Source organism: Schistocerca piceifrons, chromosome X (assembly GCF_021461385.2).
Source record: "Schistocerca piceifrons isolate TAMUIC-IGC-003096 chromosome X, iqSchPice1.1, whole genome shotgun sequence".
NCBI lineage: Eukaryota > Metazoa > Arthropoda > Insecta > Orthoptera > Acrididae > Schistocerca > Schistocerca piceifrons.
The window spans coordinates 205,418,736-205,446,629 of NC_060149.1; the positions used below are offsets into that span (position 1 = coordinate 205,418,736).

At 41.3% G+C, this 27,894-nt stretch overlaps 1 protein-coding gene across 5 annotated transcripts in view; it reads left to right on the top strand.

Moving 5' to 3' along the window:
- The window catches only part of LOC124721694 (membrane-associated tyrosine- and threonine-specific cdc2-inhibitory kinase), a 187,728-nt gene that overhangs the window by 81,742 nt on the left and 78,092 nt on the right, over window positions 1-27,894 (top strand). For 3 of the 5 annotated variants that reach the window (XM_047246774.1, XM_047246776.1, XM_047246778.1), the window contains exons 6-7: window positions 27,327-27,531; window positions 27,696-27,838. In XM_047246774.1, coding sequence (XP_047102730.1) covers window positions 27,327-27,531; window positions 27,696-27,838 — 348 coding nt within the window. The remainder of the gene's footprint in view (window positions 1-27,326; window positions 27,532-27,695; window positions 27,839-27,894) is intronic. The other 2 variants (XM_047246775.1, XM_047246777.1) reach the window with 1 other exon arrangement.

Sequence of the window (27,894 nt, forward strand, 5' to 3'; positions counted from 1 at the left end):
TGGCAGAATTACTTTTAATAAACAAGATATTTAGATTTCATCGTCAGTCAGCCCATTGTATAAGGAGGAATAACTTTTGACCACCCCATAAGTCAATAATGTTCAGAAACAACCCCATTTTTATGTAAGGTCACAAAAATTTGTCTAAAACCTGATGTAGCTGTAGCATACACATTATGATACTGTCACATTGGCTGGTTTACATCTTGTTGGACTTGAGGACTTAATTTGCTACTCACTTGTTGGAAACAAACAAAAATGGTTATTAACAGTGTTTGGAAAGTGTTAACCTGTGCTGGGTGTGTAAGAGTACATCAGCTCACAAGTACAAAACAGCTATCACAGTGGAGAGCCCAAGTGACAAGTGGGTGATTGAAGGAAAAAATAAAATGATTATTTGTGTGTTTTCAATCTTTCTACAGGTCATCTGGTTACTACATGAGCATGTGATCCTAATAAGGGTTTTGTTTTTACCGATTGAGGTACAGAACCCTAAAAATAAAGTCATTTCTGTACATTATTGACTCATGAGATATGCAAAGCTTATCCCTCCTTATACGACACTTTGGTTGCTGATGAAATCAGAATGTTGAAGTTTTCATTAAAAGTGATTTTTCCAAAGTGTACGCCAATCTGTTAACCTTAAGACATATATTGATACTGGCAGGTGAAGAATTAAATTCGCCCATTACAAAAGTGCCTGTTCTCATTGCACAGCAAACAGAAATCACAAGTAGTAGCAATGAAATTGATAAAATATATTCCTGGATCCATAATTAATGGCAGGCTCTGGCTTTTGAGAAAATGCTTGGTTTGCCTTGAAATTATTGCTGGTTTGTATTTAGAACGTTAATGAGGTGCTTTTTCTAATGATAATCACATTAAAGGATGTGATGGTGGCATATGTACCTTCAGACATTGCTGGTAGTGCTTTGATTATTTATGCTTTGAATGTTTGTATGACAGATATCACCCTGCAGAAAACACTGGTTGTCTTGAAGTGTTAAAATAAAAATCTAAGCAAAAGTAGATGCACTAAAGTTTGTTTCCATTTTCAATTACTGTTAGTTACATAAGGTTATGTAAGGATTGTGATAATAAAATCTAATTCAAAATCCTTATTTATTTTGTAAATAATTCAGCTGAATTTCTTGATTTCACAAAAATATTGATGTAACATAGTTCTGTCACAACCACATGAAATAAATAACAACATAAGACTGGATTTGAAAATGGAGTGCAAAAATTAGAATGTGTGCAGTTAGCCACTATGCTACAAACTCACTCTGTATAGCACTGTGTGTGGGAACTGACACAGTATTATCAAATCTTTGACTTTCATTTTCTCGGATCCTGTTGAGTGTTGGCAACTAAAACATAAAAATGTTCGTTTGTTTTTGCCCTTCTTTCACAAGTGGATTTTCAACTATGTCAGACCGTTATCAATTGCGGCTTCTCCTTGTAAGAAATAGTTTCAGGAAATTGAACATAGAACATGGAGTTCTAGCACTACTTCCGCACGAGAAACATAACTTGGCCGATCTGTATGGGCCCCAAATGTTGATACTGAGAAAGTAATAAACTATTGAAATTAAGCATCACATTCTGCATATCTCAGGACTACTGTGTAGTAATTGGGCATGTTTAAGTGAGATAAAACCATATTGATCCTGTGGACACTGACATACTTCATTTCCTGTGATTTGCGGACTTTATTCTCTCTCTCTCTCTCTCTCTCTCTCTCTCTCTCTCTCTCTCGTGTGTGTGTGTTTTATGCTGCTCATGAATTACATCATTGCATCGCCCTGGGACTGGAATGATGACAGTATCAGGTGGCGGACACTGCCCATTGCGGCCGCGAGCTAATAATGTATTTCAGATAACCTGAAGAGATCAGTTACACATATTTGGCATTTTTAAGCTGTTTAAAGACGATTTAAAAACAGAAGTACTTATGGAACATGTGATTTAGGTACGACGTCAAAGTTGTGTGACTGTAGGAGAATACAAAATGACTTAGGAAAAATTTCTAGTGCATGTTGATGAATGGCAATGAGCTCTAAGTGTAAGAAAAATGTAAGTTAATGTGGATGAGTAGGGAAAGCAAACCCATATTGTTTGGATACAGCATTAGTAGTGTCCTGCTTGAGACAGTCATGTCATTCAGATATCTAGGCGTAATGTTGCAAAGCGGTATGAAATGGAACGAGCGTGTGAAAATTGTGATAGGGAAGGTAAGTGATCAAATCGGTTTATCGGGAGAATTTTGGGAAATTGTGGTTAATCTGTAAAGGAGACTACATATAGGACACTCATGTGACCCATTCTTGAGTACACTCAAGTGTTTAATATCTGCACCAGGTTAGATTAAAGGTAGATGTGGAAGCAATTCAGAGGCAGGCTGCTAGATTTGTTACCAGTAGGTTTGAACAACACGGAAGTATTTTGTAAAAACTTTGGGAACTCAAATGGGAATCCCTGGAGGGAAGGCAACATTCTTTCTAAGGAACACTATTGAGAAAATTTAGAGAACCAGCTTGTGAAGCTGACTGCTGAATGACTCTACTGCAGTCAGCATAATTTCACATATAGACCACAAAGATAAGATATGAGAAATTAGGGCTCACAAAATGAAACATGAAATGAATGGCTAGAAATGGTACAGGGTATCCTCCACTACTCACCATATGGTGGCTTGCAAAGTATGTATGTAAATGTAGATGTAGACCTTGAAATGTTTAATTAGTTTCATCAACCTCATTTCTTCTAAATTTGTTGCCTTTTCAATACTTAAATTTTTCAAGTTATTCCTCAGTGATGCAAAGAGTGAGCTGTGTAGTCTCCATGTGTATTTGTCCTCCTAGTTTAATCCTGTTTATGTAACCCTCAGCTTCTTAGTTAAGCAAGAGCCAATTAACAATTGCCTCAGGAGACAAGTCAATGTGTGGGGGGATTACCTTGTGCTGGACCAAGACTCGAACTCTAGTTCCTGAGTTCGAGTCTCGGTCCAGCACACGATTTCAGTCTGCCGGGAAGTTTCATATCAGTGCACACTCTGCTGTGGAGTGTAAATCTCATTCTGGCTCTATCTTGAAATCGTTGCTAGGCCTCTCAAAGATGAAATTAAATTACAATTAGTGTTGTCAACCGAGTCAGATCCGGCCTCAAGTGGTGTAATATCTAAAATAGCAGTCTGTTTTAACCATTACACCTTGATGACTGATGAAAATTGTGATACACTTACGGCATAGAAATTCTGTTCCATGCTCTCCTAGGGTAACCTCTTCTTGTTACTTTGGTCCCTCTGTGTTGTAAGCTGTCTGAAAATTGAGAAGCTCATTCATCATGCGCTTTTCACTGTTATTGACAAAGCATCAGCAGCAGTTATGGTACATTGTAATTGTTAAGATTAAATGATACTTTTTGTCTCTTTGGTATTTATAGAATGAATACCTGTTTTGCTTAAGAATGACATACTTCACCCACAGTTGGTGACACTTCTTGTTCCTTGTTTGTCTCATAACAACTGCTTGTCCTTTCATGTCATCAGAAGCTGTGAATAGAACTTGCACTGCAGTAATTCACTTGTTTAATTATCTTCGCAGATTTTGAGACCCATTTTTTGGTCACTGCAGAAAATTCCCTTGAACAGTTTGATTTTGTGATTTGAAAGTATGTTATTTGTAATATATGAAATTTATTTACGAAACTTGAACTGTCAATGAAATTCTTCTCGGTATGTAATTGCATTGTCAGTGTGCGATATTCTTCAACATTTTGGCCATTTGCAACAGTGGCCAAAACATTGGAGAATTTTACACATTGGCAATGTATTCATTTGCCGAGAAGAATTTGATTGACAGTGATATGTTTTAGAGATGGTGCTAAAGCAAGTATTGGTAAGGAAAGCTGCTTGCAAGAATACAATATTAAAATGAATATTGCTTATCCGTAATGTTGACAGCGTCTCATGATGTTAAAAAAGTCTTTCTATTGTGTGTGTGCGCGCATTGCACAGTTTTTTTTAAAAAAATTTCCTTCCTTTTTTTTATGTTTGCACTTTACAATGTACATTGTGAATTCCCTGCCTTAGACGTCATTGGGATGACAGGGGAGTACCGTTTGACACAGTTGTATGCTAGCTTTGCGGTTAAGTGTTCACCGTTCGAGTGGAAGATTGCATTAGTTTTCAGTTCCAATCTCACTGGAGGCAAAATATACTTCTGTCTCCTTCTCAGGTTGTTCAAGGTTCCTACCTATAAGTTTCAGGTTGGCCAGCTCTGAAATCCTTATGTTTCCTGTGTTCTCATTCTCTGCCGGTTCCACCCCTCTTCTCAGCCTTCATCCTTTGTATCCATGTTTGCCCTCACCACTCTCTTCTTTTCGTCCACCTATGTCGAATACCTTGTTTTGTGTTTCTGGCATCTTATTTACCAGCTTGTGCTGCACAAACATTCTTTTTTGTGCTATCATTTCTACCCCCTTGTCCATTTCATAAGCGAGGATCTTGCATTCCATCAGAGTACACACTTAAAAGTGCTATCAGTATCCTTATTGCTGGTCCTCCTTCAACTGTTGTCACATCAGCCCATGCAGTTTTCATGTGTTGTATCCACGTCTGATGTTCAAATTCAAGAGAACACATTTTTTCTTATTTTCTTTACATTTCATATTGTGAACACAATGTCATCATGTGGAATGGCATATTCCACATGATGCATATTTGTGCCTTAACTTCTGTAAATCATCACACACATTCATTTGCATTGCATCCAAAAGCTGCTTCCACATCATCTGTTTGTAGTTAAGACACAACACAATTTTATTCACTTTTTCTCACACAGTTTGTGTTGGAAACATATTGGTTGCTCATGGCCTTCGACACAATGTTTACTGGGGTGTTAACTTTTTTAACTTGTATGTTATAATCTTCCACTGGCTGGCTAACTAAGAATTAGTAGTTGGTTGGCTGATCGAGATGTGCTACACACACACACACACACACACACACACACACACACACACACACAATGAATTCAAGGAATGTGTGCGCGCGTAGTTTATTTTCATGGGTCTTGGTTTCTTCTTGTTCTATTTCTTGCAATATCTCTTCAGTAGCCAATAATTGTTTTCCACATTCTTGCATTGTCTGTTGCATTCCCTGTCCATCTACATTTTTGTTGTCTGCTTCTTGTTCCACCTGAGTTACTTCTTCCACTATCTTTTCTAACTGTTGTTAGAGATTTTCCTTGCTTTCCATTTTCCATTATTAAACATTATCTCATCCATCTTTTCCTCCCATGTTTTCAACATTTCCTTGATATTCTCTTTAATCTCTTCCTTTTGTTCCTTCCGCATTTCCTCTTAGATCTTAGATATTTCTTTAATATTTCGTTCCCACACTTCCTCTTGTTTTTGGGGCATTTACCTAAATACTTCCATTAATTGATTTATATGGACCTGGCATACCCATATCTTTGTTTGATACTTCAGGTTCTCGCCCTTGTTTTATGGGAATGGTCACGCTTCTCGCCTTTATCACTTGGGGTGTGGCTAAGTTTCACGCGCTTCCCTGTTCTATGCTATTCTCAAAGGAAATTTCATTCCGGTCACTGCTCAGGTCTTCATCCTCACTATCCTCTCTTTTTCCTGTTTAATTTCACTTTCTGATAAAAGTTCTTCCTCTCCATCTACATTCAACTGATAACCATCCTCATCTGAGACAGCCTCTTTTGTTTATCTTATCTGTTTGTAATTTGTGCTCCATTTTTTTCAATTTTAAGTTTACTATTATGTTTCCTGAATATTACGTGATTTCCATCAATGTTAAAATGTCTGAAATATCACTTTTTGTCACACACAGTTTTAATGACTTCTTTGCCTGTGCTGCATTGTTAAACTATTTCTACATCAATAATTTTTGTTAATGACGCATAGCAACTTGTGACACTAACATTCTATGTTTTCTGCTGTTACTGGCTGCTGTTCGTTCTGTGGTCCAGCTCCTTGTGCTTTCTTGTAGCAGTTGTTCTGTTGTATCCAAATGTTTGAAAACTATTTGCGCACTCATTCCACTCTTCATGTGGTCTTCTCCAAAGAGTGAACAATTCGAAACTGTTTTGGTGTCGTATTTATCTCCCCACACCAGTATCCAAGGATTTAAACTGTTCAGCATTGTCACACATTGCTAAATGTAATTCTCCCTACCGTTTATTTGCTTTTATAGTTCATTATTCTTTGCTATAGTCTGACTAGTTTGAAAATGCGGCATCGGACATTACTAAGTAACCACTTACAGAGGGCAAACTTACTCCAAGGTACATGGACCAGTAACTCAAGTCATCACCATGAGCCTACGATGCTCACCGTATCTAATCTCCACACTGTTCTGTGATTCTGTTCCTTCCAAAATACTCTATAAATAATGAAGAGGTTGTAATATGAGGACACTTTTCTTTGACACAGTTTGTTTAACTGTGCTTTAAATTCCTATAACACATCTACTTGTTCTTATTGCACTCACTGTACAAATGCAGTCACTCATTTTTCATGAGTCTGTACAAGTTTACCATTGCCATTTCATTGGTATATGAATGTCTTTCATTACATAACTCCTCCAGATGTGAAACATAATTCTGAACTTCAACATTATAACTCTGCTCTCTCGAACATGCATTCTACTTGCGTTTTAACTTTGATGTGACTATCCATATAATCTTTCAAAAGAAATAACAGAAATACTTCAAATTTATGTGTGAGAAGTGCAGGCACTCGGGATCTGCCCTGCAAGCATGCTCCAGCTCGACTATCTATACTCCGCAGCATCGCATGCTACGCACAGAGAAAAATCTCCCGGGACCTAGCCTGCAGACTTGCTCAGGCTCGACTGACTCACCCCTTTGCAACAAAAGACGAACAGGTACTACTCTTTGCCTTCTAGAACACTGGGGCATCTCTGTCAGTGATGGCACTGCACTGCAGCAAAAGTGCGTAAGAATAGATTAGATCCTTCGGGTATAGGATCAATACCTGTTCTCTTAAGACTTTACTCGCTGCAAAAATATAAAAAAGGATTTAATTTTGAGCTTGAAAAGCAGCTCATAGAGACATTAATACTCACCATACTCGACTACGGGGATGTCATTCTCAAAGGAGTTTCGTACGAAACCTCGTGCAGGCCGTAACTGGTGATGCGTGATTATATACCGTATGTTTGTGATGTATGCTTCTTGACCATATCACACTAGCCTACATACAATTTTGACCATGTGCCAATAAGCATAGAGACTATCATTCTCCATGTTTGCTTTATCTTTTTCTCAGTCATTGCACTCTGTCTTATTTGTATTCAACTGTTAGCCCTGTATCTGAACAGCACAGAAGAAATACTCTTTATTAAGAACATAAAATTCTTCCTGTGCAATCACATACCACTGCCATGTTTTTGAAGTCATGTTCTGTGTCAGGAACCTGACTTTGTTCAATCTTCATCAAAATCTCAGATACATCAAATTCCTTCCAAATTTCAAAAGACAGCTAATAGTCCACCTTCTATCACAATGGCCATCTCTCGTACATTCTAATCAGTTCCCTTCCCCCAGAACTTCTCCCTACCCCTTGTTGGCAGAGTTCTCTATTTATATTCTATTCTTTCCAAATTGTCACTGTCATTTCAGTCTTTTCTTCCTTTATGCATTCCACTTCTGATAATACTAAACATGACTTCAACAATGCTAAGCTAATCTTTCTCATTCTGAATGCCATATACTACTATTACTACTACTATGAACCTTTGTAATATCTTTGGTATATGTTGCTCCTTGTCAGATGTAAGAGAGGGCCTTACGGCCCTAATCAGGCCAGACTACTAAATAAGCAATAAAGAAATTAATTAATTGTGTTTGAAAATAGTTTTCCTACATGCAGGATGGTTCATTTGTGTAAGTGATCAGAAAGTATTCTGGAAGTGCAGCTTGTACCTTGTAAGATAAGTAAAATTCAGTACTGTTGTTGTTGTTTTTTATTTTATTATTTTTTGTGCAGGTCTCTCTCTCTCTCTCTCTCTCTCTCTCTCTCTCTCTCTCTCTCTCTGTGTGTGTGTGTGTGTGTGTGTGTGTGTGTGTGTGTGTGTGTGTGTGTGTGTGTGTAACTGCTGCTATCAGTATTAGACAGGCATACATTTCATTAGTGACTAAATTTATTGTAAAGCTTTTGTTAACATCTCAAACTGCTTAAAGAAATGGCTTCAGATAACACAGTAAAGCCCCTTTTTTAATTAATCTATGGGGACTCAAGCTATTTTACTTAAATGGGGATTTTTCACTGAAGGATCGACCACAATGTAAATTGAAAGTCACATAAATACTCGCTAATGACAAGCTCATCATTTGCTGGAAATTAAAATAAAGGCTAGCATCAACACAGGTTATCACTTTTAAATTACACGTAAATTCACCAAGTGGCATAGCGAATGTGAGGAAAGCATCCTGAATAAAAGACATTGTTTTTGTGAATTTTATAATTTTTCTGGTGAATTGAATGTTCAGTCTCTAATCAAGCACCTGAAAATGGCATGCAGGTGCCCAGTCAAAATATCGTGGGATGAATAAAAGTTTGGACATTGTTTTTATTAAAATATTGTTTTGTAAAATGATGGCACAAGATGAAGAGAATACGGAGGAAAGTTAAGGAAAATTTCTTAATTATTGTGTTTTATTCTGTGGTGAAATTAATTAAAAAAATCTACTTTGATTTTTCCTTTTGGCATAATGCAGTGACAAGAATTGTCATTTCAGCTGATGTATGCTGTAAGAATAAACTGAACTGGTGACAAAAAGCTCTTATTAGTATCAGGCCCTTGCACAGCAACACCAAAACCTGTACATGAATCTCCCTTACCACCACCATCACCACCACCTTCACTACTACTGTAACCATGTTGTTGTTGTTGTTGTTGTTGTTGTTGTTGTGGTGGTGGTGGGTTGTGGTGGTCTTCAGTCCAGAGACTAGTTTGATGCAACTCTCCATGCTACTCTACCCTGTGCAAGCTTATTCATCTCCCAGTACCTACTGCAACCTACATCCTTCTGAATCTGCTTAGTGTATTCATCTCTTGGTCTCCCTCTATAATTTTTACCATCTACGCTGCCCTCCAATACTAAATTAGTGATCCCTTGATGCCTCAGAACATGTACCACTAACCGATCCACCACTAGAATCTATTTTACCATATTCTTTTGAAAGTGAATCACACAGCTTGCTAACATCCATCTGGAGGTATGAAATTCGGGCTGTCTTCACAAGAAACTCTGTAGAAGTGGCTTACTCGCTAAAACATGGGTGAAGATGTTCCATTCTTCTTCTTTAAAGAAGTCTGATTTTACAAGAAGTGGTATTGCTGTACCACAGCCAACCTTTTCAAAACACTTTAGTTCTGTCTATTAAGTCACAATGATTGAAACAGGAACAAACCTGTGTAGCCTGTAAAATGTTGGTCCATTAATAACGCCTTTCTACATCTGCATCTGCTTACACACTCCCCAAGCCATTGTGTGGTGCATTGTGGGGGGGTGCCATGTACTACTACCAGTCATTGCCTTTCCTGTTACACTTGAAAATAGCGTGAGGGGAAAAATGAGTGACTGAAAGCCTCTGTACGAACCATAATTTCTTGCATCTTATCTTCGTGGTCCTTACACAAAATACATTGGTGGCAGTAGAATCGGCCTCATATATCTGTTCCCTAAATTTCTGCAATAGTGTCTTGTTGAAAGAGCATTGTCTGCCCCCCAGGGATTTCCATTTGAATTTGTGAAGCATCTCCACAATACTTGCATGCTGATGGAACCTACCAGTAACAAATATAGAAGCATGCATCTGAATTGCTGTGAACTCTTCCATTAATATGACCTGGGTGCCTATTCTGAATCTTTCCACCATTGTGCCGATCGTTTCGGTACTCAAGAGCACCGAACGGTCTAGTACTCAAATTAGAGCCCCTGCATTATTCAGTATGCATTTCAGAAGCAATACTGTTCAGGTCAAGAAAACCGAAGCACTGTTGGTGGTTCGCGCCGCGCAAGCCAATCAAACGCAAGTGGCTGCAGATCCGTGTATGCGCACTGCAGTGCGCACAGCGCCACAAACACAAAGCGGCTAGCAAATGACACAGGTGCGCTATTCTTCTAAGTACCAAAAATTGCGTTTATGTTGCCATAATGCATGACACCGCATTCCATCGAGCTGACGTGCCCGCCTTCAATGCTCTTGCGTCCTCCTTAACAGGATCAGGCGCAGTATATCCATTTCCATGATTCTCAGCTGAAATGCATAGAAATTTTTGCAGTTTCCCTGACTGCATATTTCCAGGCATGCATAATAACGATAGCGTGTTTGACTGTATTCTGCAGTGTGTTGTAAATGCCGCATTATGACATCTTCTCATTCACACTGACATTGTGTCTTGGATTTTATGTTTCGGAAAATGAGTTAGGAATAGTGTGTAGTACCACAGTGTACTAATACAGCTATAAAAACACCCAAAACATTGATTCTGAGAGTTTCAAAGAATACGAAGATAAACAAAATGTGGTTATAACTCACTCCTACAGATCCAAATGATTAAATAGCCCACTTCCCTATATGATATGTCAACGGTTTGGATCTTAAAAACAAAGTTGAAAAAACGCATTTTCGAGAGCTCTTGCAGTTCGTCGAAGTTTATAACATGCATCTCGTGAATGAAAATGTTTCGTATATGGTGCTACAGTCTAAAAATATAACGGGAGAGATCTTTCATCTCTGTCTACTGTTGCTGAGGATTCAGTCGCAGATAAATACTTGTGACAAGCAAGATTATGAAGATGACTGCTGCTAGTTACATTCCCAGTAATGTAAGTTGTGCTCTTAGATTCCTGTCTAACTGCATACTTGGAAATCGCTACATATTCGGAAAAAATGGTGAATTATTTCTGTCAAGAAAAAATATGAAGCTCACTGTCGGTTGTTTCACTCACAGCAATTTCATATTTCGTTTTTTCAACACACAGAAATCACGAAATCATTACTGAGGAAGTGCGCTATTACACATGAGTAATAACGAATATTGCAGAAAAATCTTAACTTACACGAATAACAATGTCTCAGAATGTGTTGGATACATGAAGAGGAAAAAATATCTTTTTTCACCCATCTGTACGCGAACCTGTGTCCTTTCGTATTGCATTCTCACACGCTAACCACTTAGCCACGCAAAACAAGGAGAACATAATGCTCAATTCTTGTAGTGTGTAGACTGCAGAGGAATGTAGGCTGACTTCGTTGCGAAACGGTGCTGCGTAAGTCATAAATGCGTGATAGTCTGGAAGGTTTCCAATATCAGGCTTCACATAATTGCTTTCCATTGTTACTTGAAAGTTGTAAACACGTTTCTATAATTAATAACTAAACCATTTGTGGGAAACAGTACACAAAGTCACTAGTAATGTCAGTTCACACTCATGTAATATACGTAAGCAGAGCCGATGTCTTGATATTTAATGATATTTAAACTCCTATTTGCATAAAAGTAACACGTATTTTGAGAGAATATTGACCAAAAACATTTATGTAACCATATTTCTAACAAAGAAAAATAGTGTATTATGATCTCACTTTCCAACTGGATGCCTCCTCTGATGAATTCTTTACTAACACAATCACTAAATCCAAAGCTAAAACCACTAAACATGTTTAAAATAACAAATTATAGGTGTACATAAACCACAGCTCACCGATCAACAGGGCTACACCGAAATCCAAAACCTCTCGGTACAATTGTCGTAAAATCGGTGGGAGGACCATTCGGTAACAGGTCTCAGAAGCTTACTGAATAGGATATTTTGACAAAGAACCCAAAATGACATCACTACCGAGACTAACTTACTACACCGATCGATATGAATGATACAGAGTAGGGCCCCTGGTGGGGATCTGAAACATTCAAACAGTACTTGAGAATGGGTCACACTACTGTTCTCTATGCCGTCTCCTTTATGAAGGAGCTACATTTTCCCAGAATTCTCGTAATAAAATGAAGTCCAACATTACCCCCCACCCCCACCGTGGGTCCGGGGGGGTTAGAATAGGCCAAAGGTATTCCTGCCTGTCATAAGAGGCAACTAAAAGGAGTCTCTCACATTTCGGCCTTTATGTGATGGTCCCTTGTAGGGTTTGACCTCCATTTTTAAAAATTTTCCTGAAGAGCAATCCAATTGGGAAAGGTTGCCTTACATGGTGCATAGTGTCCATCATGCGCGGAGACCTCTCGCATTCTTTGCCGACAAGGATCTGCACTTCCGCTCATGCTCCAGCTGTTGGGTGAGGTCACCCTCCTGGGTGCATTTTCTTTCATCCTCTGTGCAGTTTTGCTTTCTGCGCTGTCGACAATAAGACTTCTTAGCTCGTTTGTGCCTCATACGCAGCACGGTAGCCAGTCCGTTGTGGTGTGGCCGCCATGTACCCTGTTGGTTGTAGCCCCCTGACCACACAGGGATCACTCTGCTGATGCCTGCACTGTTAACTCCCCATGTATGCCAAGGAGTAGATGCCCGTCACCCTGGGGCATCAGTACACTTGACAATGGCCATCCTGCCAGGTGGCCTCTGCTGCGACTGGGTGGCGCTCGTGAGGAAGGCCCCTGGTCGGAGTGGGTGGCATCAGGGCAGATGACAAGCCATGAAGCGTAGTATTTCATCTCTTGCTTGTTGTCAAACACCAGCAGTGTCTTAAGCAGTGAAGGTCTAACTTCAATGCTAAGAAATATGACCCCAAATCGTTGTCCCCCCCCCCCCTCCCGGCCACACCTTGTGAGGAATACCAGGCTAAGGATGGCAGCGAAGCTTATTCACCCTGGTACCTCGTATGTACAAGAGTTGTATTGTCAATGAAACCTCACTTTTTTGTGGAGCCTATAAGAGGACAAGTTTGGGGAGATGGAGGGCTTGTCCAAAATGAAGTCAGGGTCACTCTTGATCAAAACAGCATCCTCTGCCCAGTCTCGGGCGCTACTCGCCTGTGACAAGCTGGGGGATGTTTGTTTCCATCACGCCCCGTAAGAGCTTAAATATGGTCCAGGGTATCATATTTGACAGGGACCTTCTTCTGCAGTCTGATGATGAGCTGGACACCAACTTTGAGCGGCAAGGTGTCGACTTCGTCCGGCGCATCCACCGGGGGCTGAGGGATAATCAGGTTGCCGCCGGTGCCTTCATCTTGGCCTCCAAGGGTGACACATTACTGCTGTGATGCAAAGCCTTCCCTGATATGGTGCTTTAAGTGCTGGAAGTTCAGCCATATGTCTTCCCACTGTACTTCCAGCATCACCTGTCGGGATTGTGGATGTCCTTCACATCCCAATACTCCCTGTGCTCCACCTCCCATCTGTGTCAGCTGCAGAGAGCACCATTTGCCTTGCTCGCCAGACTGCAGGATTCTCCAGAAAGAAAGAAAAATAATGGGATACAAGACCCTGGACCGACTGACCCACACTGAGGCTAAGAGAAGATATGAGGGGCTACATCCTGTGCATATGACGTCAACCTACAACAGTCCTACCATCTTTTGTTCCACTGCGTGCAGTTGGCTCTCAGAGCTGTCAGACTCCACCTTCCCCCGTTGATGGTGGGGGGGGGGGGGGCAATTCCCTCCCTGTTGCTCCTGCACAACCTACTTCATGAGCAACTGCCTCCTCTCCCCCCCCCCCCACCCCCTCCCCCAACCATCGGGGACATCAGTCCCCACTTCTCAGCCAGAGAAGGGTAGGTCGTCTTCAGTTCCGCTTGCCAGGAAGGGATCCTGTGGAACACTCCCATCCCAGGTTCCTACCCCTGGTAAAGCTGACACCCACCAGTGTGTGAAGCAACCTTAGGTAGCTGATTGTAGGGCCTCAGTACTTCTCAATCACTGAGACTGAATCAGTGAAGCCTTCCTAGCTGGACAAACCTAAGGAAAAGAGAGAGAAACCTAAAAAGAAAAAGAGCCCCAAGGACCAAAGCACTGCGGTGGCAACCACATCACCACTACCTACAAGTTCTGTGGTTGAGGATGAGGTGGAGATTCTGACATTTGCGGAGGACCTACATCTCGCTGGGCCCTCAGACACAGTGGATGTGAATTGCGCAGGTGCTCATCTGGTGGCAGCAGGTGACCCTGAGGTGTAGTCTGCCTCATTGTTTCATACCTTCCCAGTCTCAGGATCACATAATCCTCCAGTGGAATTGCGGCAGTTTTTTCCACCACCTGGCTGAGCTATGGCAACTGTTATGCTTTACACCTGCTTTCTGCTGTGCCCTCCTGGAAACCTGGTTCTTGGCAATGCGGCCCCTGTCCTCCGCAGCTATAAGGGATATTACAGGAACCGTAGCGACTATAATAGTGTGTCAGTTGGAGTTTGTGTCTATAGTGAACTATGTATGTAGTGAACCTGTGCCCCCCTTCAAACCGCTCTTGAAGCTGTGGCTGTCAGAATAGGGACGACGCAGAAAATAACTGTCTGCAATGTATATCTTCCTCCAGATGGTGCAATACACCTGAATATATTGGCTGCACTGATGGATCAACTCCCTAAACCTTTCCTACTTTTCGGAGATTTTAACGCCCATAACCCCTTGTGGGGTGGCGCCATGCTTACTGGCCAAGGTAGGGAGGTCGAAAATTTACTGTCGCAACTTGACTTCTGTCTCTTAAATACAGATGCCCCGACACATTTCAGTGTGGCACATGGCACATATTCAGCCATTGATCTCTTAGCTTGTAGTCCTGGCCTTCTCGCATCTATCCACAGACGGGCACATGAGAACCTGTGTGGTAGTGACCATTTCCCCATCTTCCTGTCACTGCCTCGACGTCTGGCCCAGGGATGCCTGCCCAGTTGGGCATTAACAAGGCAGACTGAAACTTTAATCTCTGCCGTCACTGATGAATCTCCCCCACATGGTAACATTGATGTGATGGTTGAGCAGGCAACTACAACAATCTTTTCTGTGGGAGAAAAGGTGATGCCTCACTCTTTAGGGTGCCCCCCCCGCGAAAGGCAGTCCCTTGGTCATTGCTGGAAGTCGCTGAAGCAATGAAGGAGCATTGGCGAGCTCTACAGTGGCATTAGTGGCACCCTTCCCTGGAGCACCTCATAGCCTTTAAACGGCTCCGTGCCCGTGTTTGCCAATTTATCGAACAACAGAAGCTTATTGACACCAGTGCTTACTAATTTAAGTTATATATTACAGGTATGTTCCTAACAAGTGTTATGTTCATATGCAGATGTAATTGTGATTTTCTGTTTTATACTCTCTGATCGTAATGTGAAAAAATTTTTAACTTCTAGCACTGAAGATGGTCACTAAGTGACCGAAAATCGATTTTGCGATAATAAACAAAAATATACGACCAATGCTGTCTCTCCTTCCAAGTATACCCATTATCTGGTCGTAGTGCACAGGACACTATGGAGTCGCCAATCAATAAAGGAAGCAGGAGTGTTGGGAGAGACATGTCTTGACCTTTGGGGGCCATACGTCACCTCCCAGGTCTGGACAAAGTACCAGACCCCAACAGGCATTCCTGGTGTTAACATAAGTGGCGTGTTACCTATCGATGCTATCGCAATTGCTGAGCCTCTGTGTTGGAGAATCACCCCCCACCCCCCGGCCTTTCACACTCTCAAATGGCAACTGGAAGGGAAAGTCCTCTCGTTCACTACATGCCACAGTGAATCCTATACTGCCCCATTTACAGAGTCAGAGCTCCTCTGTGCCCTTGCACATTGCTCCGACACAGCTCTTGGGCCAAATCGGATTCACAATCAGATGATTAAACATCTCTCATCTGACTACAAGCGACATCTCCTCGTCACCTTCAATCGGATCTGGTGTGATAGCATCTTTCCTTCGCAATGGTGAGAGAGCACCATCATTCTGGTGCTCAGACCTGGTCAAAACCCACTTGATGTGGACAGCTTTCGACCAATCAGCCTGACTAACATTCTTTGCTAGCTGATGGAACACACGTCGGCGGTTGGGTTGGGTTCTGGACCCGCGTGGCCTACTGGCTCCATGTCAGGGCGGCTTCCACCTGGGTCACTCTACCTCTGATAATCTTGTGTCCCTCGAGTCTGCTATATGAACAGACTTTCCCAGATGCCAACACCTGGTTGCTGTCTTTTCGATTTACGAAAAGCGTATGACACAACCTGGCGACATCATATCCTTGCCACATTATACAAGTGGGGTCTCTGAAGCCTGCTCCCAATTTTTATCCAAAATTTCCTGTTGCTTCATACTTTCTGTGTCCAAGTTGGTGCCTCCCATAGTTCCCCCCATATCCAGGAGAATGGGGTTCCACAGGGCACTGTATTGAGTGTGTATCTATTTTTAGTGGCCATTAATGGTCTAGCAGCAGCTGTAGGGCTGTCCGTCTCATGTTCTCTGTATGCGGACGACTTCTTCATTTTGTACTGCTCCACCAGTACTGGTGTTGCTCAACAACACCTACAGGGAGCCGTTCACAAGGCGCAGTTATGGGCTCTAGCCCACGGCTTCCAGTTTTCAGCTGCAAGTCATGTGCCGAGCATTTCTGTCGGTGTTGCACTGTTCAGCCAGAACCAGAACTTTACCTTAATGACGATCCACTCACTGTAGTGGAGACATAGCGATTCTTAGGACTGGTTTTCGACACCTTATTGACTTGGCTACCTCACCTTCGCCAGCTTAAGCAGAAGTCCTGGCAGCACTTCAGTACCCTCTGCTGCCTGAGCAACACCAACTGGGGTGCCGATAGCTCTACACTGCTGCAGCTCGCTCTACACTGCTGCAGCTCTACAGAGCCCTTGTTCAATTCCACCTTGACTATGGGAGTGTGGTTTATGGCTCAGTGGTGCCCTCAGAGTTGCATTTACTTGACCCAGTGTGCCACTGTGGCGTTCGCCTAGCGACGGGAGCTTTTAGAATGAGTCCGGTGACCAGTTTCCTGGTGGAGGCCGGAGTCCCTCCACTGAAGGTTAGGTGTGCACATCTGCTCGCCAGTTACGTTGCACACATTTGCAGTTCTCCTGCGCGTCCGAATTACCATCGCCTTTTCTCAACCAAGGCAGTTAATCTCTCGCATCGGCAGTTCACGTCCAGTCCCTTCTGTCTGAACTGGAGTCCTTCTTGTTACCACCTATCCTCAAGGTCCATTCACGTACACCTCCATGGTGTACACCTAGGCTGCAGATTCTTCTGGGCCTTTTGCACAGCCCTAAGGACTCTGTTAACCCTGCGGCTCTCTGCTATCACTTCCTCTCTAGTACTAGGGCCATGAAGTGATTTACACCAATGGCTCGATGGCTGATGGTCACGCAGGCTTTGTGTATGTTCATGGAGGACATATTGAACAGCATTCCTCGCCAGATGGCTGCTGTGTTTTCACTGCAGAGCTGGCAGACATATCTTGGTGCTCTTGACCACATCCGCTGATGCCCAGGCAAGTCATTTCTCCTGTGTACTGTCTCCTTGAGGAGCTTACAAGCTGTCAGCCAGTGTTACCCTCACCATCATTTGGTAACGTCCATTCAAGATTACATCTATGGCCTCAAATGGTCCTGTCATTCAGTAGGGTTTGTATGGGGCCCAGGACACGTCTGAATCCCAGGCAATGAACCTGCCGACCGGCTGGCCGAACAGGCTACGTGGAAACCGATTCAGGAGATGGGCATCTCCAAAACTGACCTGCATTCTGTCTTACGCCGCAGCATTTTTTGGCTTTGGGAGATAGAATGGCATAACACTATGCAAAACAAACTGCGTGTCATTAAGGAGACTACAGATGTGTGGAAGTCTTCTATGTGGTCCACTTGCAGGGAATCAGTTGTCCTCTGCTGACTCCAAATTGGCCATATGTGGCTAAGACATTGTTACCTCCTCCATCGCAAGGACGCACCTTGGTGTCGCTGTGTCTCACAAATTATGGTCGTCCACCTCTTGCTGGACTGCCCACTTTCTGCTGCTCTGTGACGGACTTTTAACTTTTCCAGCACCCTACCTTCATTGTATGCCTCAACAGCAGCTTTAGTTTTACGTTTTACAGGTGAGGATGGGTTTTATCCTTTGATCTAAGTTTTAGCACATGTCCTCTGTCCCTCTGTGTTCTCCACCCTAGTACTTTTAGGGTGGAGGTTTTAATGTGTTGCAGAGTGGTTGGCTTCTCCTTTTTCTTCTCATGATCAGCCAACCATGGTAATCTGCTGTCTTGTTTTGATCTCTTCATTTTTTCTTGTGTCTCTCTATGGTTTTCTTGTCCAAGTTTGTCCATTTTAGTGTTTGTAGCCCTTCTGTCATTCTTCTGGTTATCTCCTTTCTTCCAGTTGTGTTTTGTATCTCTCAATTATTTTATTCCCACCCTTGTGGAATTTTTTTAATTGGAACGAGGAACCGATGACCTAGCAGTTTGGTCCCTCGCCCCCCTCTTTTAAACCAAATCAAGCAACCAACCAAGTCCAACATTCTTATTTACTACTACTAACCTCTATGTGTCATTCAATTTCATATTGTTTTTTCAACCTTATGCCTAGACATTTAATTGATGTGACTGTTTTGAGCAGGACCCTACTAATGCTGTATTCGAATATTACATGATTGTTTTTCCTACTCATCTGCATTAACTACCTTTTTTATATTTAGAGTAAGCTGCCATTTATCACACCAACTAGATATTCTAACAATGGAAACTCCCGGTAGGAATATCAGCAATGATGTAGGAAAAGATAGATTGCTACTTACCATAAAGAAGACACATTAAGTTGCAGACAGGCACAATTAAGACACTTGCATAAAGACTTCAGCCATAGCCTTCATCAATGAGAGAGAAACACAAGCGAGCAGAGAGAGAAACACAAACGAGCGCGTGTGCACACACACACACACACACACACACACACACACACACACACACACACACACACACACACACACACAAACGAACTGCCAACGCTACCCACTCTGCTTATGTGTATATGTGGTGTGCTTGCTAGTGTGTGTGAGATCGGTTTGTGTTTCTCTTTTGCCGATGATGGCTGTTGCCAAAAGCTTTATGTAAGTGTGTTTTAATTGTGCATGTCTGCAACTTAGTGTCTTCGTTATGGTAAGTAGCAATTTATTTTTTACTACTACTAGAAATTCTGTATTGACAAGGAGAGGTCCCCAGTTGTGGGATCGACTTACTGTGAACATCTATACCAGTGGTCCCCAACCTTTCTTAGACCATTACCCCTGAGTGCTAGCACCCCCGCCCTCCCCTCGCTATCTGTTGCCCCCCCCCCCCCCCCCTCCCCACATTATCACCAACTTCAGCACCTAACTAAACTGTAGAATGAAAGACTTTTCTTGAACACTTTTATTTTCAAAACGACGAAATATGAATGCTGCCTAGCACACGCACACGTGCAGGTGTGGGTTCATTGGAATGAATGATGGAGGAATTCGTGGTGCATCACAAGTGCTACCAACGACTTCTCAGATAAGAAAGTTAACTATCCACTGCGAGGGGAGACACTTGCAACAAAACTTACTTCCCCTGCATGTATCCTCTCCATTGTGGCACTGTCTTGGCCTGCACACTGCAACCCCATTTAAAAGCAAACTAGTTCAGATGTGTGCACTGTATTTACTGTTTGTGAATCACTTGATTGCTGGTCACCTTACTGCTAAACTGGCACAAATTGGATGACTTTGGGCTGTTAATGCTGTGTCTCTAATCCATCTAACAATAATCTTAATAATACTGTGTACAGCCTTATGTTGTTACTGCTGTGTTGTGCTGTCAATTAATTTGTTTATCTGTGCTGTGCTGTCAATTAATTTGTTTATCTGTTTTAAGTGAGTAATGAAGCAATTTTGGATGACTGTAGGTACTACCTATAATTTGGAGAAGATATTTTCTTGAGATATTTAGCATTTGCCACATATATGTCTCGCTTTTATCATCAGCATTGTACAGGGCAAAGCACGACGTGCGTAGTGGGTGGTCTATATGAGGAACGTGTAACCTCCACCGGATTAATGCTACTAATAAAGGAAAAAGTAATTATTGGTAACTTACATAATCAGTGTTAGTCTTACAAAATTTTGATAATAGTAGTGATCTTTTGAAAGTAGTTTCATGACTTAAACAGAATGAAAACTTTTAGTTTTCACCCCTCAAAGAATTTCATTTTACCTGTCACAGGTCTTTACCCCGAGGTTGGGAACCACTGTTCTATACGGTGGTGCAGGTTAAGATTCGCAGTATCACATCCTTCAGCCGTTCACCATGCTGCGATGTTGTTTGCGAGTAATCAATGAAAAAAAGTTTAGGGACTCATGTGATGCTCTACAGCTTTTAAAATAATAAAGCTAATCATACTGTTGCAGTAGTGTAACAGTTATGGTGCGATCTTCACATGGAGACGGTTGTGGGTTAGAATCTCATCAGGTGCATTGAAACATTCTATGTTTAAATATTTATGTAAATTACTTTGATTTTGATTTTTATTCAGTTAACTGATTTAAATTTATTTTATTTATATTCCTTTGTCACCTCATTTTAATCGGTGTATTAACTGTTTCAGTTGCTGTATAATTTCTTCCTATTATTGTTTTTGTGCTTGTGAATTTAATTATTATTATTTATCTATCATAACATTTAAACATTTGAAAATGCCGATTTATTGCTTAAAAACTAAAAGATAGTAATGAGGATAATGGGCAAGGGGCACTATATTAATAGTGTGTGGATAAGTTGAGAGTTCGGGTCTGATAGGAGGCTTGCTGGGTATTCCGTGCAATTGTGATGGCCACTGTGTCCGAATAGCTTAATGGTCAGAGCATCTGCCTAGTAAGCAGGAGACTCAGTTTCAAATCCCAGTCTGGCACAAATTTTCAACTTTCCGCATTGATTTCAATAAGTACTTGCTCACAGCCAAAGTCTGTAATTGCATTGTGCCTTAATCTATTCACATTGACTGTGCAGTGTTGTTGAAAATGTATTTTTCATCAGAAGATGCACATTTCTCTGGATGACAATCATCATATAAACGTCTGAAACGTAAATTCTTATTGCACTGTGCACAAAGTAACGGAGAGAGAGATATAAATGAAGGACAGAACTGTAAGTAAAATAATATTCCAGCAAAATGGAAAATAAAAATAATGAATGCAATAACATGGATGAGAATGTGATGATAAAACAGAAAAAAATTAAATCGAAATCTATAAATGACAAATAAATACACATGCACAAAAATTCCAAAATGAAGAAAGAATGATAGGAAGAAAAATGAGCAATTCAGACAGTTAATACACTGCTTAAAATGACATGACAAAGGAATAGAAATAAAAAGTTGCATTTAAACCAGTTAATTCACTAAAAATAATAACCAGTCATTTCAATAAAGATTAAAAGAAAAAAATTCGAAGTACTTATTGAAATTAGAGCCCACAACCTCTACTGTGTGAGGACCACACGATAACCATTACTTACGGCAACAGTTTGATTAATGCTGCTGTTTCAAAGTTCTCTACGATTTTTTTTAATTGCTCACAAACAAGTGCCCACCATGGTGAATGGCTGCAGGGTGTGATAACTTGGACCTTAACCTACAGCACTGTACAAATAGTTTCAAAAAGTTGATCCCACTGTTGTGGACCTCTCCTTGTAAGTTATCTTTTATATTCCTACAATCACTCAATGGTGACATCTTCCCATTCAGCACAGTGTCATCAGCAAATAGCCCTGAGTTGCTGCTCACCTTGTTTGTCAGATCATTATATGTAGAGAGAAAAAGAGCAGTCCAACCATCGCACTCGTGACGGTACCTCTCTGTCTGATGAAGACTCGCTGTCAAGGACAACATACTGTGTTCTATTACTTAAAAAGTCTTCAAATTATTTGCATATCTGGGAACCTAAACCATATGCTTGGACTTTCACCAAAATTCTGTAGGGGGCATCATGCCAAATGCTTTCCAGAAGTCTAGGAATATGCAATCTCCTTCGGCTCTTCATCTATGGTTTACAAGGTATCGTGAAAGAAAGGGCATGCTGAGTTTCACATGAGCCTTGCTTTTCAAAACAATGCTGATTTGTAGACAGAAGCCTTTCCGTCTCAAGGAAATTTGTTATATTCAAACTCAGAATGAGTTAGATTTCTGCAGGTGACCAATGTTAAGGGCCAGCTGGTGTGGCTGAGCGGTTCTAGGCGCTTCAGTCTGGAACCGCGCAACCGCTACGGTCACAGGTTCAAATCCTGCCTGGGGCATGGATGTCTGTGATGTTCTTAGTTTAGTTAGGTTTAAGTAGTTCTAAGTTCCAGCGGACTGATAACCTCAGATGTTAAGTCCCATAGTGCTCAGAGCCATTTGAACCATTTTGAACCAATGTTAAGGGTATTGGTCTATAATTATGTTGGTCTGTTCTTTTACCTTTCTTTTTTTCCAGTTGCATGGGACTTTGCGCGCTGCGTGAGAGATTTACAATGAATGAAAGTCAAGTAAGGGACCTTTGCCACAGAGTAAACGAGTTGGGATTTCATCTGGACCAGAATTGGGGTGACTAGTACAAATGTCTGATAATTAATTTGTTTGCCTAGGCCTGTTACTTGTGTTCAGATAACTTCATAGTCAAGTTCAATTTCAACCTGAATAAACACAATATTTTGGCATAACTCCAGTTTCAACTCCAGCTGTCCTCCTTTGCATCAAAAAATTTTTGTCCACGGCAGTTAACACTCCCCTTCCTATGGCATCTAATCTGCCTTTTCAGTATATGTTCCATGCCTGCTAGATATTTCAGAGTTTTCTACTTCAGGTTTCAGGCAGTTCTCAGTTCCAAGTATAATTTGAGCGAGATAACATTCCTGAAGGGCAGTAAGTTCAGGAACTTTATTAAAGTTTTGACAGTCAAACGTCAAAGAATTTGCAATAATTGAAGTGTCTCTACTTTGTATATGATCTGATTTTTGCTCTATGAGTATCAACTGGTGAGCATTTATCATAGGACCTCAGATTACTGCCTAGCCTAAATAACCCCCGTGTGCACTCCACAGGTACGTTACTAGTTAAGTAGCTGCTTATTTTTTGCAGTGCACCTGTAACCTATCAGGAGTCCTACACCTCTCCACTCCATAATGCAGGTCCAGAAATCTTCATCTGTCACTATCACAGAATCAATGGAGCCTCTGGTTGAAACCCCCCACTCGGTAATAGGGGCCAGTGGTCTTCACCAGTTGCACCAGCCACCCGTAGGGGCTGAGGATGCCCTCGGAGACCAAGTAACTTGAAACATTGGTGCTGACTCAATCAGCAATTTGGAGATTACTGCAACCTCCATCATAGATAGCCACAGGGAGGGCTGCCTCAACACCTCGGATGAGGCCCTATGGTGAAGACACATAGTGCACATTGGAATTCTTTCTGGCCCGGATCGTTAGTTCCCTTAGCAGCTCCATAACATATCGAAGATTGGAGCTCCCAATAACTAGTAAACACCCCCCCTCCCTCCCCCCCCCCCCCCCCCATATGTGCCTACTCGGACACTGCTGAATGAGCAGCCACCTGCCCACTCACGGGGTGCGTGGGCCAGCCTCGATGGTCAGCCTCCGTATTAATTCTCCCCCTCGATTGGCACGATAGTGTAACAACCCCCCACTCGTCCTGCAGTGAACACGGATCCCCCACATCTGGTATGCTGGAAGGTGCCTGACAACAAAGCCTGTGCACGAAGCAAGCAACTCGTGAGGTTTCCCATGCAGCATGCCAGTTTCTCCACTGTTGCCCAACCCCAAGGCAGCACTTGTAGATAATGGACTGTGTCCATAAGCATCTTCAGTTGTGCATGAACTCTGGTCAGCTCTTCCTGCATCTGTCCAAAGCACGAGCACACACTCTCCGTCCTGTTACTGCTAACTTGAGAACTAAGTAATGAAAACAGAGACGATGCTAAATACCTGAATCATTTCCTCTCTAGGGACGAAGTTTACCTCTGTATACCACCCACGATTTTGTTTTGCTTCACAAATTGAATTATCTCCAAGTTGAGAGGTGCAGCTGACAAGGAGAGTTAGCTGGAAAATCATACACTTGCAGACGGAAAAAAAGGAGAGAAGAAAAAGTCATAACACAAAAAAGGGTTGTGCGACATCAACGAAAGTTATTACTGGAAGATGGTACCTACTAAAATTTTGCACCAGTTGCATGAGTGTGGTGCTAGTAGTGCCATTGTGTGGGTTCAAATCAGGTTTGCTTTAGATACATGCTGTAATGGTCACAAGTATTACCTGTGAGACTGGACGTGGTGAATCAACAAAGCCTTTAAGGCAAAAAGATGCCACTAACACAACCACACTGAGTTTATACATAGTCATGTAATAGGGCTAAGAGAAGCTGGATGTTTCTTCTGCAATATCTCAGAAAGACTTGGCAGGAATGTAGCCACAGTACATGATTGCTGGCAGCAGTGTTCATGGAAAGGTACAATCACAAGATCACACTCCAGATGGGCAAATGGCACCACCGAGAGGGAAGACCATCGTGTTCAGCATGTGATTCTGCCGCATCTTACTACATCTGCAGCAACAATTCGAGCAAAAATTGGCACCACAGTGACAAAACAAACTGTTACAAATTGGTTACTGCAAGAACAGCTCTTGAGCCAGATCCCCTGTGGCGTGCATTCCGCTAGCCCCAAACCACCACCATCTGCAAATTCAGTTATGTCAAGCAAGAGCTCATTGGAGGACAGCGTGCACATCTGTTGGGTTTGTGTTGCCTGATGAAAGCTGGTTGTGCTTCAGTGCCAGTGATACCCATGTGTTGGTTAGGAGGAGGCAACTTGTGGGCGTGCAACCAACCAGTCCGGATGCTAGACATAGTGGACCTACACCTGGAGTTATGGTCTGGTGTGTGATTTCCTATGACAGCTGGAGTGCTCTCATGGTTATCTCGTGCAACGTGACTGCAAATTTGTATATCAGTCTGGTGATTTGATGTGTTCTGCTGCCACTCATGAACAGCATTGCAGGGGGTGTTTTTCAGCAGGATAACACTCACCTACATACCGCTGTTGTAACTCGGTGTATTCTACAGAATGTTGACATGTTGCATTGGGCTGCTTGATCACCAAATCTGTCTCCAGTCGAGCACATGTAAGACATCATTGGATGGTAACTCCAGCATCATCTACAAACAGCATTAACCGTCCCTGTACTGACCAAGTGCAATGGGCATTGAACTCCATCCCACAAACTGACATTCAGCACCCATACAATACAATGCATGCACATTTGCATGCTTGCATTCAACATTCTGGTAGTTACACCAGTTATTAATGTATCAGCATTTCACATTTGCAATGGCTTATCTTGTGCTTATGTTAACCTGTGATTTTGCAATGTTAATCAGTTAACTACATTACCCAGAAAAGTGTATTGTCAAAATCTCATTACTCTGTATTAATTTTTTTGGTTTTTTTTCCCATCAGTGTATTAACATTTCTGAGAAGTAATGCTTCCTGTAGATGGAGCAGTATAATTGTGGAATAGTTCTGTAAATTTTGTTTACTCTTTTTGTGCTCTTCACTTACTTTCTCACTAACAAGAGTAAGTATCTGAGGGAACTAAATCGTAAAAGATTTTATGGTTGTTTGTGGAATTGTATAAGACCTGTATTCAGAAAAACCTTTAAATTCGCTGTTTCACAGTCTTAAGAGATACTGGATCTTCACCAGCAATTACACACTTGCTATGATAAATCGTACTTCTTTGCAGTGTCTGAGAGTTTAACGTTAAGTTCGTCTTAAATAAAAGGTGGTGGTGGTGGTGGTGGTGGTGGTGGTGATTATTTCATTGTTGACATGAAAAAGCTTGCTACTGCCAGTGATGATTTTTGTTTAATTTCACTTTAGCTATGTAGTGCGAGTGATGCATTCTAGGAAATTAACTCAAGTTTTTGAGAATGCTTTTATTACTTTATGGCACATTAAATGTCATGTTACTGTGTGAGCTGCTCCATGTTTCTGGAAACTTTGCTATGATGTAAACATGCAAAAATTTCATCAGCTCTAATCCTTATTACCCTGCAAATACTGGAAAATGTGACAGAATAAAATGAGAAGTTTCAATAGCCATAAATTTTTGCTTGTTTGTAGAACAGCGAAGTTTCCAGATAAGTTTCATGGTTCACAAACTGCAAGAATTTAATGAGTAGCACAATGTAATGGACAACACACTTAAAAATGAGCATTATCTATTGAAACACATTGTTTGCAAGATATATTAAATAAACATTGAAAGTGCCAGTAGCAAAAGAAAGCCACTGTTTATAATTGTAGCTTCAAAATCTATAAAGTAAATAAAATATCTTGTGTGCATCTCAAGGAAACTTCTGTGATGTCAGATCACATAACCTGTGTCACACAGTGCATTTCGAACCTGTCACAGAGTGCATTTTGATCAGAAATTATTACTTAATTCAACACATTCTGGTAGTTTGTGATAAACTTTGTCTTTTTGTATTCAGAAGTTGTGTACATTAGGTCACCAAATGAGTTAAAAGTGTAAACATTTATCACCCTGATTATTATGCACCTCTTTGATGTGGTATTGTCTTCAGACAGACATTTGCTAAATGTGTGAGTTCACTAGAATGTAGTATGGCATTATTGACCCAGAAACCTACTTATCCACCTAAAGGATCAGTTACAAAAATAAAAACACTACTGTGACCAATTTGAAAATGGAGTGGGTAGGGGGGTTGTGGATAGAACTCTCTCATGTTAGAAATGTTGTCAGAATTTTTAATTGTCAGATTTCTTTACTGAAAAGTGAACTTTCTGTGAAGTTCGGGGTTTCATTACAAACAAATTTCATGTATGTTGTTCTTACGTAAATGCAATGTGGCCTATGGAAATATTTGGTGAATGTGGAATTACTTACAACTGGATTCTTTACTACTATTTGCGCACACACAGTAAAACCCCATAAATATTATTCTTTTTCCATCCTTATGTGAAGAATGATTTATTCATTTTCATGGTCATTCATGGAATATGTATGACTCTATACACTGAATATTTTATAATCTGGAGAAATTGTGTGCAGTAGTGAAGACGGACCTATTTTTAATTCCAAAAGAAATTTGAACCCATCCAATTTCTTGGATACAATTATCTTCTTCTGTTTTTGATGCCTTTGTACTTGTGCCTTTTGTTTCTTACAAAATTACATTACAGGTCTTCATATAGGTTAATAATGTAAACACTGTGTTACTGTTTAAAATATTACAGGGACCAATTAAAGATGTAACAGAAGGTGATGCAAAATACCTTGCGCCTGAATTGTTACTTAATAACTGTCCTGTAACAAAGGCCGCCGACATATTCAGCTTAGGAATATGTTTCCTCGAGTTGTCATGCAATATATTGCTACCATCACAAGGCGACTTATGGCATGAGCTCAGAGAAGGCATATTTCCTGTCGAAGAAGCTAAACGTTAGTACTCAGAATTTTAAATCTCTAATTTAAGTTCTCCTGTAGTGTCTCGGATTCATTTTTAATGTTACTCGTGTACATTTAGTCCAAAAGTTGTGTGTATATTGTTGTGTATTTCAATTAGAAACATACAAAGCGTGTACATTTTTAATTTTTTCCCACAGATTTGACTGCTGAATTCTATTGCCTAATAAAATCAATGATGCATCCAAATTTCAAAGAGCGTCCTAGTGTGAATGATATTTTGCATGCACCCAGCCTGAGGAAGCTGTACGAGATGAAGACACCACGTCCAACAGTGAGTGCAGTAAGTGGCTTCCTTTCACATGCTATGGTTGCTTTCAGCAAATTCTCTCTTACCCC